The sequence below is a fragment of the Sminthopsis crassicaudata genome, chromosome 3 (assembly GCF_048593235.1).
Source record: "Sminthopsis crassicaudata isolate SCR6 chromosome 3, ASM4859323v1, whole genome shotgun sequence".
In the NCBI taxonomy this organism is placed as follows: Eukaryota; Metazoa; Chordata; class Mammalia; order Dasyuromorphia; family Dasyuridae; genus Sminthopsis; species Sminthopsis crassicaudata.
The window spans coordinates 293307432-293321095 of record NC_133619.1 but is presented as its reverse complement, the minus strand read 5'-3'; the positions used below and the strand labels follow the sequence as shown (position 1 = coordinate 293321095).

Genomic DNA, 13664 nt, shown 5'->3' with positions numbered 1-13664 from the left:
CCTCTCTCTCTCCCCATTTCTCCATCAACCATTACTGGCATTTTCTAAAATGAGTATTTTAGGATTATCATGTGAAAATACAATTATTGTTCATAAAACATAAAGTCATTTTTAATTATCCTCAGCGAGACCATTTTCCTGATAAGGAATAGAAAATATTTTCTTATAACAATCTTTCCTTGTTTTGGTAAAGGACTATTTTAAGTAATTTCTTCAATCTTTCCCTTTTCTCTTTCACTCCTAATCTCTTAACCCTTCAGTCCCTTCCATGCTGGTGTTTTGTTTTCCCCTTTATATGTTTTAAATGTGTGGGTGGGTGGGTGTGGGTGTGGGTGGGTGTGTTTAAAAGGATAGGATGAATAACATTACCTTCCAAATGCAGGACTGATGAAGGCTGGATGCCGGAATACTGCTGCACCCAGGAAAGTGCTGAGGCCTAGTGGAGTCCCACTTGGTGGCAAAGTTGCAGAACCAGGTGGAGGAGGTAGACTGGGAAAGGCGGCAGCAGCAGCAGCAGCAGCAGCAGTCCAGGCTGAGTCCAGAGCTGGGTGATGAGGAGGGAAAGGGCTGGCATCCAGATATGGACTGAGGGGATGGGTTGCTGAGAGAGGGCCAGGAAAAGGCAAACCTGGAGGATGTGTCTGAGCTCCTGCTTTCTCCCTTTTTCGCCACTTGGCCCGACGATTCTGGAACCAGACCTACAACCCCAAATAAACCTCTGGTGAATGACTCTTTTGTCTGTCTGCTTGTGAGGTTGCTTTAAGTCAGATATATGTACTTCTCTGTCTCAGATTCTCTTTTTGGACAGGTCAACCTTCCACCTCACTTCTACCTCTAGTCTTGATTTCATAATCATATTGTGTTTTGACTTTAAAATGTAAGATTGTGTTGTGCCATATCAGGAGAGAGGGAGAAAAAGGTATGGAAATAGGTTCCATTTTTGAAATCAGAAAAGCAGGGAAAGCAGGATATACAAATCCTATTCAATCATGGTTTTGTTGTTGTTGTTGTTGTTGTTTTTGGTTTGTTTGTTTGTTTTTGTTTTTAATAGATTGCTTCCTTCCCCAGTTTAAGAAGGAAATGAATTTGCAATTGTTGGAATGTTCACAATGGACAGAAACAATTGTACTTCATACCAATGGTTGTTTTCAACTATTTCAGGTTTATATGGCACCAAGATCCTCATTTTCATCTTCATTAGTTAAAAGGGGGACAATTCAGCAATGTGTATGTTGGGTGTGGAGAAGAGTCTATGTGATGAAAATAAGCTGATCAACTGTTCCATAAAATGAACTATGATCAGAATAATTCCCATGCCTGTGTTAGGTACAGAAACACATTCAGTTCACTATATTATTAGATATACAGAGATATTACCTATAGTAAATAGATATGCAAAATATAATAGTATGCACTTTTCAAATTCTTTAGAGCATTCACATTTCCTAGTTTCTTCTAGAATATAAATTGAATATATTCAAGTAAGATGGTATGATTTTGTGATGCTCTCAATATAAAATATCTTTCTATTTAGTAATAGAAAGCAGCCTAATTAGACATCTTTACCTGAAATACTTGCTGCAGTTATCAACGTTCTAAAAATAATTCCCAATAGCATCAAATGACTTTTTGTGTAATCTATTCAGTACACCCACATTCCCAAGATCTGCTGGGGCTCTTGAAAACTTTAAGAGTTAAATCATAAAACAGTATTATTGGTGGGTTCTGTGCTGCAATAAATGTCTAAAAAATTAAGTAATTTCAATTCCAGCCTATGTATGTACAATTTTATGAAGAAATAATATTAAATATCAAATAGGACTTATAGTCCTCCTACCCAATACATAGTGTTGTCAAATATAATTTGAGAGCTTAAATTGTGTATATGGTTTGACTTTTAACCAGCTATTATAATTAATCACTAAGAAAAATCAGCAATCAAAATAGATTGATCTTTTCAAATGGTGCTGTGAAGGAGGAAAATCTGAAAATTCTACATTTTTTTTTAAACTACAAATCCTTAAAGCTTGAGGAATTGACAGAGTAATCCAGTCTTCTCTGTGAATTGGGGGCGGGGGGGTAACATTTATGCATAATATTTTCTATTTTGAATGTGATTTTTGTTTGAAGGAAAGTAACAGCAATATCTTTGTTACAATCAAAGGAATAAAGGAAGCAAAAGTTGTACAAGAAGAGACAAAATGTCCTTAAGAAAGTGAAAATATTTCCCAATCTGATTTTATCACCTTGTCCTACCTCAATTATCAAGATGTCCCTACTGTAATTCCCCATTATTGAATTAATACCTCTGAGTACACCCAAAGGTAAACTAGGAGACTCTAATAATTCATATTCACTTAATTACATCTCCTCTAGTGAATAGGGGGAAAGGAGAAAGGAGGGGTGGGGGGGGGGAGACTCTTTCTTTCTTTTTAAAAGTTATTTAACTTTCCCACGACTTGTTCCCCTGAGCTGAAAATACTGATTTGCTGTCACATCTCTGTTTGACAATGGAGAAATGTGTCAACAGAAAGAGGGGGACAGATCTCATCATTAACCCCTCTAATGCAAGAAGCTGTTGTGTATTAAATGAGCCATATGGAATTTATTATGCTTTATCAGCGCTTGATTTTAACTGTAAAGTGATTTGCTCAGCTTCAGACCTAGAGACATCTGTTTTCTGTTGGCAATCAGGGCATCCCAATGTTTATCGTCTCTCTGGTTATGAGGTTTGGGTTAGGAAATGCACTCTGGTATGGGGTTGCAAACACCTTTAATAGCATTGCACTCACTCACTATTAGATCAATGCGGGCTTATTGCTATAAAAAATGGGAAATCAAATAGCATTAGCCAGCTCCTTGTGCAGGCGGAGGGGAAATCAAACAGCATTTTGCCTTCAAATGGCCCTGTTTGTTCTAGCACTAAGTGGGCTTTTATGAAGCCCGATTGGAGACTTAATCGCAGCCAAATACCTGCTTGGAGCTGAGCAGATTCGTCTAACAACCAAATCCGCGTTCTGCCCGATTATTTCAATCAGAGTAAATTTACGCCAGAGGATTGTTAGGTATCGGGGTTAAGTCTAGGCTCCCTAAGTGCCAAGCAGTCTGAGGTTTTTGAAATCCCTTCTCTGTCCCTTGGACTTCCTCTCTCTGTCATTCTGTCTGTCTCTGTTCTGTCTCTCTGTCTCTGCCTCTCTCATTGTTTCTCTCTCACTGCCTGTCTTTTTTTCCTCTCATTTGTTCCTTTCTTTAGGGTGATTTCAATTTTCTTTAGAATTTGTACTGTATATACACACACAATACATATAACGTATGTAGCATATGTTTGTATTTTAAGTTGGACCTCTGCTTTCAGTTCAACCTTTAGAAATCAATTTTGTAGTCTTTGACAAGGTTGACAAAATTTTGTCCTAATCTATGTGACTTCCAGGCTATGTTGGAGGAGGAAAAGTGCAGCTCTAGACAATACTCCTCCCTTCTTTTTCCTCTTTCCCTACCAGATCTCTCTCCCATTTCTCTTTTTTTCTTTCCTGTTCTATGCTGTCTTTTCCTACCTTATTCTAACTACAAATACAGTTTTATCTTATTCCTGGAGGATGGACCTTAAGAAACTCACCTGGACTCGGGCTTCTGTTAGATCCAATCTCATAGCCAACTCTTCCCTGAGAAGGAAACAACACAAACACAGAGATCAATGTAGTGAGATATGGGCATCCATAGATCTTGGACTCACAGTACCACTAAACTAGAGTTCCCTGGGGATAAGTTAGCACATACACCTTGGCTTACTTTGCAAAGACCCTAAGATTGAAAACATTAAGCTCACATTCACCTCCTTTTGCTGCTAAAATTAGTCTTTAGAATAGATGCACAATCATAACCACAGGTTGCTGAATGTAGGGATTTTTTTTTTCAAGAGAATGAGTCCAGACGTGATTATTAATGTACTTTCTTAAATTTATGCGAAGGCAAAGTATATTGATGCTTTCCCCTTCATATAGATATTCTATACTTTGTCAGTCAGACATATGATCATGTGAAATTCTTACACCATGATCCTCTTAGCATTTTGTTGGTAGAGAGAACAATACTAGTAAAAAAAAAAAATAATAAAGTCAATTTAATACTTGTGTCTGAATCAGTGGAAAAGTGCAGCTGGACATCTATCTTCTTTTTTTTTTTTTTTTTTTTTTTCCTGTTGCCTGTGTCTCTGTCATACTCTCTTTTCCTGTTTTCTGGATTTTATACTCTCACTGTCTCCCTCTCCCTTCTTCCCCTTTCCATTAGATCACAATTCCCATTGCCCTCTGGAGTTATGTGAGGCTTATTAAAAGTTCAGTGGGGGGAATTTTTCGATTAGTAAAATACTATGCACCTCCTGTTTCAAATGCCCACTATAAAGTCTGCACATCACAGAGGAAGTCGATTTAACTGAAACTCTACCCCATCATTGAAGTTATTACAGCAACAATTAAGATAAATAGGAAACCATTAAGATGTTGTAAAACTGCTCACAATCTGTTTACCAAAAATAGGAGACTCAGAATATTATTGGATCTCCCTCTAATAAGATGAAAGAGTTGGGCTAGCTGAACACTGGGACCCAGGACCATGAGGAAAGCTGCTTTTTGCTAGTCTCCAGGCTTCACCTGAAAGTTTCTTTCAAAGCATTCAGCATAGGGGAAACTAAATCTGCCCTTCCCTCCACTAGGCTGTTTAAATCAAGTCATTTACACCCCACTCACAGCTAGATCAAAGGAATATCTTTAAAGGGGTGGGGTAATAGTAAGTCTGGGGGAGGGACTACAATGTCCCCCTCATCTGATTCTTGTAAGGAAAGTTTTTTTTTTTTTTTTTTTTTTAAGGTGGACACTAACCCCAACTCAGGCACATTTCCCCTTTTTATTCTTAACTTGTATCCATTTGCAATATATGATATAGTCACATAATATGCTAATGGGTATTGGATTTTGAACATCTATTTTAAAGTTTCTTACACACACACACACACACAGAGAGAGAGAAAGAGAGAGAGAGAGAGAGAGAGAGAGAGAGAGAGAGAGAGAGAGAGAGAGAGAGAGAGATAAGAGAGAGAGAGAGAGAGAGAGAGAGAGAGAGAGAGAGAGAGAGAGAGAGAGAGAGAGAGAGAGAGAGAGAGAGAGATAAAGAGAGAGAGAGAGAGAGAGAGCTAAAGGAGGGGGATGGGTCGAGAATCGGGAAGGCCAAGTTTAGCCATTCTCCCATTATGAAATCCGCTATTTCTGTATCCTGTTGGGAGAGAATTTTAGAATGCAAAATCAACTATAATTCGAAATCCACGCTACATGCTAAAGTATTCATAGTATGCTCTCTGCTTTAAAAGGGGAGTCATTTTTCTCTTTTAAAATTCAAATTAAAAAGCTTAAGTCGTATTTGAAGTAGCTGGTTTAAGCTTGTCAAGTAGTTCTCTAAATATGTTTGCACTGCTCCGACACCTTGCGTATCTTTCTTTCTCTCTCTCCTCAACTGGGTAATATTTCCTCCTGACCCTGGCTTTCCCCCAGTAAAAGCAAGCTATAAACCAAATGAGTTTTGGATTGGGATAAAGCAAGATACTACGATATACCTCCCAAATCGAGGATCAACTTCACCGGATTAGCTGAATTAGCACGGTGCATACTTTCTCTCCCTGTCTCTCAAATATATATATATATATTGTAAGAGTGATATAGAGTGCATTGAGGATCTAAGGATCGGAACAGTTTGTTGCACTCTATATCACTCATTTAAAATTCTGTATCAACTTTATATAAGGAATGCAGTGCCCATAGTTTGTCATGCATACATAGCCAATTTTAAGAGCATTAATTAAATACACAAATTTAGCAGGCACACATATATAAAACATCGCATGACTCCAGGTTTTTACTCGGATACATATTTTGGGAGTTCTCAAATAAGAATACTTTGATCTTTTTAAAGGACTTTGCTGTAGGGCTAAATCTCTAAAGTCCACTGGGAATACTGTAACTGATATCCCACAGGCTTGTCTGTGAGTATGAAGGGAGTTCAGGGAGTCAGACGAAAATAGTTCATGATTTGTTGTAGACTTCACCAGAGCCAGCGCTACCTGCCTTAGGCCAGAGAAGTATGCAGCAAATATAGCCCGCGAATCCAGGACCGGAAAGTTGGACCAATCCTTTGGGTATGTGCTCGCTTGTGAATGTAGTTGTCTACAAGTCTGTTAGACAGAGTAGCGCTGTCTGTTCTAGGTAGGTAAGCTGGTTTTCCAAAATAATTTAGAAAAGAAAAAGAAATTGGGTATGATGATGGGAGGGCAGAAATCGCCCTACCAAATTTTGGTCCCTTTGAAGTAATAGCGGGATTGATGGGACGGGGAGTAATAGAAGTCGATAAAAAGGAGTAGGGGCGTGTGGTGGGGATGGGAGACTGGAGAAGGTGTAAGAGTTTAGGCAAGTTCCGGGACAGTAAGAGGGTCCTGGAACTAAGGCCGGGAGACCCCTGCAAATGATGCACGGGTCCGACCCCTCGCAGCTCTTCCGCTTAAGCCTAATCTTCCTGGCGGGAGGACTACTCCGGTAAACCATGCCGAAAATGGTAGGTATAGGTTCCTTTTCCTGCATACCTGCTTGTCTTATCTGTACATTTGTCTTTACTTCCCAGACACCTCTTTGCCCGTGGCTGTCAAAGCCTAATTGTGTGTGTGTGTGTGTTTGTGTGTGTGTAGAAGGAGGGGGCCTCCTAGGAGAAAAGACAGTACCTGGTGAAAACGTCGGGATAATGGGTTTTTTGGAAAGCCCGCTCCAGTTCCTCCAGCTGATAACTGGTGAAGGTGGTGCGGTAACGCCGCTGCTTCCTCTTGAGCAGGCCCTCTTCGGAATCGCTGCCCAGCAGACAAGCACACACTGTCCTCGCCGTCTTTGCCCTCGCCGTCCTCGCCCGGGTTGCAGCAACAGTTCCTCTTTGGGGGACAGCTCCCCGCCCTCCGCGGCGGCGGCGGCGGCGGCGGCGGCGGCGGCGGCAGCGGCGGCGGCTGCGGCGGCTGCGGCGGTGGCAGCCGGGCAGCGCCTGGGCTCCTTCAGGAGGCCTCTGCCGTCGTCCTCCAGGAGCTCCTCCTCGTCGTCTTCCAGAAGCTCTTCTTCTTCGTCGTCTTCCTCTTCGTCCTCCAGCAGCTCTTCCTCATCGTCCTCCGGGCCTGGAGGACCCGAGGAGGCGGGCAGCAGCCGAAGCTCCTTGCCCCAGCCTGTCGTCGGGGTGCGGGGCGCCTCCTTTGCTCCCCAGCTCGTCCAGAGCGGGCGGCGGCGGCACGAAGGGGGCCCCGTTCTCCCGGTACGACTTGCTGCGGCTGATGCTAACCTGTGGCGCTTGGCTGATTTTGAGCGGTGTCCAGGCGGAGGTGGCCCCAACCCCGGCTCGGCCCCGGCCCCGTCGGGCCTGTCTCCTGACCTCTGCTGCTGGGGCTCCCCGCGCGGCCCGCAGCGGCCGCCGCCGCCGCCGCTGCCGCCGCCGCCGCCGCCGCCGCCGCCGCCGCGCCTTGCAGGAGGCGGCCCCCGCCCGGACCGTAGAGGCGCCTAAGCTTGGGGGGCAGATGAAGTTCCGCTTCGAACTGGGGATTACTGCCCTTCGGGGAGCCTGCTGAGGGAGGAGGAAGGAAAGGGCAGAGAAAACAGGGTGGACAAGGAAGGAGAAGGGAGAGAGACCGACAGACGGTCGGTCGGCACCCCAACAGCAGGGACAGAGGGAGAAAAGAGAATGGGGTGGGGAGAAAAGGAGAAGGACATAGTAGATCAATGTCAGTGTCCCGGGCACAACTACCAGCTGTCACGCAAAGGAAAGTTTGGCATCGGTTTGTCCCATTTCCCCCTTGTCTCAATCCTCAGATCTCCCACGACTCACATACTCAGTTCTACTAAGACCTTCTTTCCCCAGAGAAATCATACAAGAATCCCTGGAATCATTTTGGGGGGTTTCCACCTCCGGCTAGTTCAATTCTTAATAATGTCTCATGGTTTTTCCCCCCTCCTCCAATATATTGGCAGGGGATCGAAACGAGGGCCGAGGGAACTGGCAGGCCCTATTCATCCAGATGCACTAGGAAACATCACACGGGACAGTTGGCACGGTGCCCATAGTTTTCGACTCCCAGCTCACTCTTTCTTCACTCCCCCCACTTTATTAGAGATAATTGTGCGTTCATTTTTTCTGAACCCCTAAAATGTTTTGGGAAAGAATACATTCTGGCACCGAAATAACTTTAAAAATAAAACTTAAAACTTTGCTAATTACGTTGCTCCCCGCTTTTTTGCGGCTTAGGCGAAATGGCCCTGGGGCACTGCTGTTAATCCTTGGCTGGCAAACGAGAGAGGGGAGCTGCCCCAGCTGGAGGCCGCTGGAGCGGCAGACAGACCCAGGAGGTTCTGGGAGCCCTGATCCATCCATCTCCTGCCAACCTCCGGGGTGGGGTGTGGGGGAGAAATTCTTTCTACTGAAACAAGAAAAATTCCCCAAGAGCAAATATGCCTTTAAAAAGAAGTGGGGAAGAATGGGGTATGTGTGAATAGAAGAGTGTTAAAGGAAAAGAGCCTGCCAAAGAGTCTGCTTGGGGCTCTTTCCATTCGAGGAAGCTCCTGACACAGGTGCTGCCACAAGCTTTAAAAAAAAAAAAAAAAAAAAAGAAAGAAAAAAGAAAAGAAAAGAAAAGAAAGAAAAAAAGAAAGAAAATGGAAAAAGTCAGTTTTCTTTTAAATGAATGACTTTTTCTCCTGTCCCCCCATCCCCGCCCTAGTTAGTCTCCTTTTCCCCAAAGAAAACACACATTAGCTTGACTGCCAGCTTTAAGAAATCTTCGGGGATTTTCTTCCTATTCTCTAGATATTCACCTCCTTTCCAAATTTGAATAGAGATTTTGGGAGATGCTGTAAAATAATTATTCTGCACTTTGTAAATCACCATTTGAATGAAAATCGCAGAACCTCATCTGGAGAGACAGAGACGGAAACAGACACAGACACAGAGAGAAGAAAAGAAGAAGAAGAAGAAGAAGAAGAAGAAGAAGAAGAAGAAGAAGAAGAAGAAGAAGAAGAAGAAGAAGAAGAAGAAGAAGAAGAAGAAGAAGAAGAAGAAGAAGAAGAAGAAGAAGAAGAAGAAGAAGAAGAAGAGAGAAAGAAACAAAGAAAGAAAGAAAGAAGAAGAAAGAGAAGCAGGAGAAGGAGAAGGAAAAAAAGGAGGAGGAGGAGAAGGAGGAAAAGGAGAAGAACAAGAATAAGAAGAAATCCCCTCGGAAAGCTGTATTTTTTGTGTGGTTCAAATATCGTAAGATAAAATTTCAGACATCCCAGTTAGACATTTTCAGCAATGCTTCAATTAAAAGGGTCCTAAGAAATATGTAAGGGGGGGGAAATGGATCGTGAGGAAAAGAAACGGAGAGAAATTACATCTCTCCCCAGCCCCGGTTTGCTTTTTTTCGGATATCCTCAGATTTCGGCTGTTTTGAGATTCTCCAAGTCGTTTCTCGAAAGATTTTGATCTCGGGCTATACATGCCATTTCTGATTTTTTTCCCTACACACACCAACACCTATCTCCAATACTACCGATATATTACTTTTATAATACAGTTATATTAACCTAACAACCAGAAACGCTTCACTATAATCTGGAGAGAGAGAAATCTACTATCAAAGGCATTTAAAAAACAAACCAAAAAAAAAAAAAAAAAAAAAAAAAAAAAAAAAAAAAAAAAAGGTCCCTTTTAAAAGGGTGGGTATCAAGCAGCAAAGTTTACAGCAGGCCTTAAGAGATCTATCTTTTCTCTTCTTCCTCAGTCCCTCTCCCTCGTTCCCAAAACTTCTTCTTTCCCCAAAACAAAATCAAAATCCACAATAACTGAATTTCGGGAGTGATTTTTTTTGGCTGTCGCGATTTGCAGTCCGAAGGATTGAAAGGTTTGTTTCTTACCTTGCGCGACCTTATCCTGATCTGTCCGGTTAGACAGAGAAGGCAGGCTCTGAGCAGCTCCTAGCAATCTCATTTTACAGGGACTCCGCCTGCCCAAGATGCTGTCTATGCAGTAGGAGGAGAGCAAAGTTGGAGATTTACTTTTGCATTCAGGCCTCTCAGAGCAGCTCTCCTCTTGGTACTGATTGCTCATGGTTTTTGGCTTTTCCCCTTTTCGTAACGAGCTGGGAGGTTGCTGCCTCTCTCGGAAGGCTGGCTTAGGATATGTGAGTGGGGGGGAAATGGCTGTCTTTTTTTTTTTTTTTTTTTTTTTTTTCTTTTTGGTTTGGGGGTTTGAGGTTTTTTTTTTCCTTGTTGCTTTCCCCGCCCCACCCCCTAAGCTGCTTGTTTTAATCCCCCCTCCGGCGGCTCCCACACTCGCCCCTCTTCGTGCTCAGGACACCAGTAACAAGTGTAGTGAGCAGCAATTGCTTTGCTCCGGAGTCCCTCTCCTCCACGTGCTGGGAGTCGTCCTCTCATTGGTTCTCGCCAGAGGCTGGGCAGCCTCGGGCTACAGGTTAGAAGTAAAACTCGACATGGATTTCCCGGAGACACTCCTTAAATACCATCACCAAATAAAAGTTCATAGCCCTATCCTTTAAAAGAACTTTTTTCCCTTTCTTTTATTAAAAACAAAACAAAACTCTCGAATGCCTTATCTGAAGCTCTGGTACCCCAAGCCCATCCTCTCTAGGCTGCTTTTAATGGCTCTTATACTGTGGGAAAGCCATTTCTGACGCTATGGTCTCTCAGGGTTTCGTGAAAGTAGATAGAGGACGTAGGAAGAAGGCCAAAAGACCGGAATGACACATCAAAGCCGAACTCAAACAAACAATGCATCTTAAAGCCTCCGAGGTATCCAGCATACTGCACAATTTTTAAAAGATTTGCTTTCGTTAATGCTGATGACAATGGCCATCCGAGAGACTAAAGCGTGGGCAAGGCTGAATAAACTCTGTGGTCCGTCTCAGCATACCCACAAAACAATATAATGTGAACTCCAGGTTTTAATGTTAATGTCCCTCAACCCCAAGACGAAAGACACATTACTTACTGATCTTTGTTGTTTTCCTAACCTATTTGAAATGGGGAGAGGGAGAATTGTTAAAATTTAAGTTTCGCAACTAACAAAATGGGGGAATTTATTTAAAACCAGAGGAGAAAGAAGAAACCGCCAAACACTAGGTCTGGAGGATTTCCTTCAGGTCTCTCTAAACTTCCTTTTATCCTCCTTTATAGAGTTTACAAATTCTGCTCCCGGCATCGCATCAAAGTTACATCATTATAGAAACCTGAGTGAGACCACACTGAACAGAGATCTCATGGAAGGTTAGTTTGGGACACGGAGGGTGGCAAAGGAATAGACTCATTAAGCTCTGAACAACAGGGGGCTATGTTCCAGTCTCATCGTTATCGCCTAAAATAGAAGACCCGTGATTCTCCCTGCTAATATATCTGTTCTGACTATGAGTTGATGGCACAGATGAGGGTCCCAAGGAAGGACGAGTGGGATAAAGCCCTAAGGATTAGGGGGCATTTCTCCGAAAACAGCTTTGACAGTTAGCATCACAGACACACACACGGACGCACGCACTAAAAACAAACAAACCAACCCCAAACTGAGGAGTCCGACACCCACAATATCAAGATCTGAACCAAGATTTAAAATTGTAAACTCGAGACAGCGAAACCCTTGTATTTATTCCGCCTCTGCCGGGCTTCCATAGACTTTCCAGCAGCTGCGGCATAGTTTAGGGCCCAGAGGAAAGATAGAGAAACGCTAAACTGGAGGGGGGGGGGGAATTGAGTGGTGGGACGGGAGGTGTTTTAGAAGGGGATTGGGGGAAGGGTAATCCATGTCGGGTTTTCCTCTTTTTCATCTTTCCCCATTCAATGTGTCAAAGAAGAAGCATTTTTACAAAGGGTTATACTTGAATTGCATACAGTCAGTATTTAAAAATACAAGGATTCATAATTGGAATTTTCTCTGTAATAAACATCTGGATAACTCTTTTAGATGCTAATGGGTGATAGACATTCGGCTGGTTTGGCAGAAGTATTTAATATACAACTTGAGAGGGATGAAGTGATGATCACTGCAACATCAATCCCTTGGGGGATATTGCAAAGCTCTCTCTCCTCTCATCGAAGATTTTTAGTTTTCTTCTCTTTTAGTCGGTTCTGCTGGATGGGGAGGGGATGGAGAATAGAGGAGGGGCTTGGTGAGAGGTGACGACGAAGTCGAGACATCTCAGACACTAGACAGTGAGGCATTTCTGGAACTGAAAGACACCTGGTGAAGCTTTTTCCTATTCTTCATTTCCCCTTTAAAGCACCCTCACTCCCAATTTATTCCCCTTGGTTCTAAGTAACCAATGACGCCATTATTAATAGTATCTTAAATTTAGTACGTTGAATTGATCTGTCTCAGTTTAAATAGTTCCCCTCCTTTTCAGTTTAAATGGGCTTAATATATGAAAACAACCATTACCACTCACAAAAATGCACATTGACTTAGTCCTTTCTCTTTTCTCGAAAGCAGATCTTTTAAAGACCTATTTCTCTTTCTTCTGAACAAGGAACCCACTTGAGAATACTCTAAGATTACTTCTAGGGTTCTTACCAGAAGAGTTAGTTACTTTCCATTTTCCAGCCAAAACTACGCGTTGGAAATCCACAAGATCCGTTTTAATTCTCTTCTTAACTTTGTGTCTCTGCAAAGTATATGCAGGAAAAGGACAGAAACCGACAATAAGGATAATGTGAAAAGATTAACAGAAGTTTTCTTTTGCTTTATTTTACTTTGTCTTTGAAGTGTCCAGTGTCTTACACCTGAAGTAGATGATCTTTAATATCTGCCGTTTTACTATTTTAAACAGGAAGAGAGAGAGAGAGAGAGAGAGAGAGAGAGAGAGAGAGAGAGAGAGAGAGAGAGAGAGAGAGAGAGAGAGAGAGAGAGAGAGAGAACAAGAAGAAAGTAGTAGTTTGGCATTAGAGTAGGTATAGGTTCCTATTTTAACTAACCATTGTTAAAAGAGTAAGTTAAAATATAATTTTCTGATTAATGACTACTGAAAACAAATAATAATCAGTTTTTAGAAAACAAGTGATATAGCCCAAAGTCTTTCTTTCTTTTCATAGTATAAAAAAGATCCTTTCCACTTGTTTTTCCTGCTGTTTTATTTTCTTCCAGTTTTCTGATCATGTTTCCGAAATGCCTTTCTAGAGTGAGAATGCATTTCTGGAGGAAAGTCCATTTAGCTCAGGGAGAATGGCCTGACCTCAGTCACAGTTTACAACTAGCAGCCCTGAAATTATCATTGTTACAATTCAATTATCAACTTCAACAAGCTACAATTTGCTCTTTTTCTATTTGTTCCTCTTCAGTAATTGTCATTCTTTAAAGACACAGCAATTAAAAAAAAAAAACCCACCCAGAAAGAAAGTTTGCTGACATATTTAGTAGAGAAATAACCTGTATTCTTACTAAATCAGAATCTCACCAGAATTTGTGACTGAAATTTTTAGATTTTATACTATTTTTAACAAACCATAATACAAAGAAATAATTAATAATTTGAGCAAATAGTAGACAAATCTAAGTCTCTAACTACAAGAAAGGAGTAAGATAACTTTTTTTTAGTTTGACCATAAATTTGATGTTTGCTG

At 42.0% G+C, this 13664-nt stretch overlaps 1 protein-coding gene across 1 annotated transcript in view; it reads right to left on the bottom strand.

Moving 5' to 3' along the window:
- The window catches only part of ARX (aristaless related homeobox), a 12374-nt gene extending 2037 nt beyond the window's left edge, over positions 1–10337 (bottom strand). Inside the window, 9 exon segments of the mRNA XM_074300892.1 lie at positions 370–698; positions 3617–3662; positions 6761–6888; positions 6890–6940; positions 6942–7217; positions 7219–7415; positions 7418–7477; positions 7480–7632; positions 9957–10337. Coding sequence (XP_074156993.1) covers positions 370–698; positions 3617–3662; positions 6761–6888; positions 6890–6940; positions 6942–7217; positions 7219–7415; positions 7418–7477; positions 7480–7632; positions 9957–10149 — 1433 coding nt within the window. The 5' untranslated portion in view covers positions 10150–10337.
- Positions 10338–13664: the final 3327 nt, after the last annotated feature.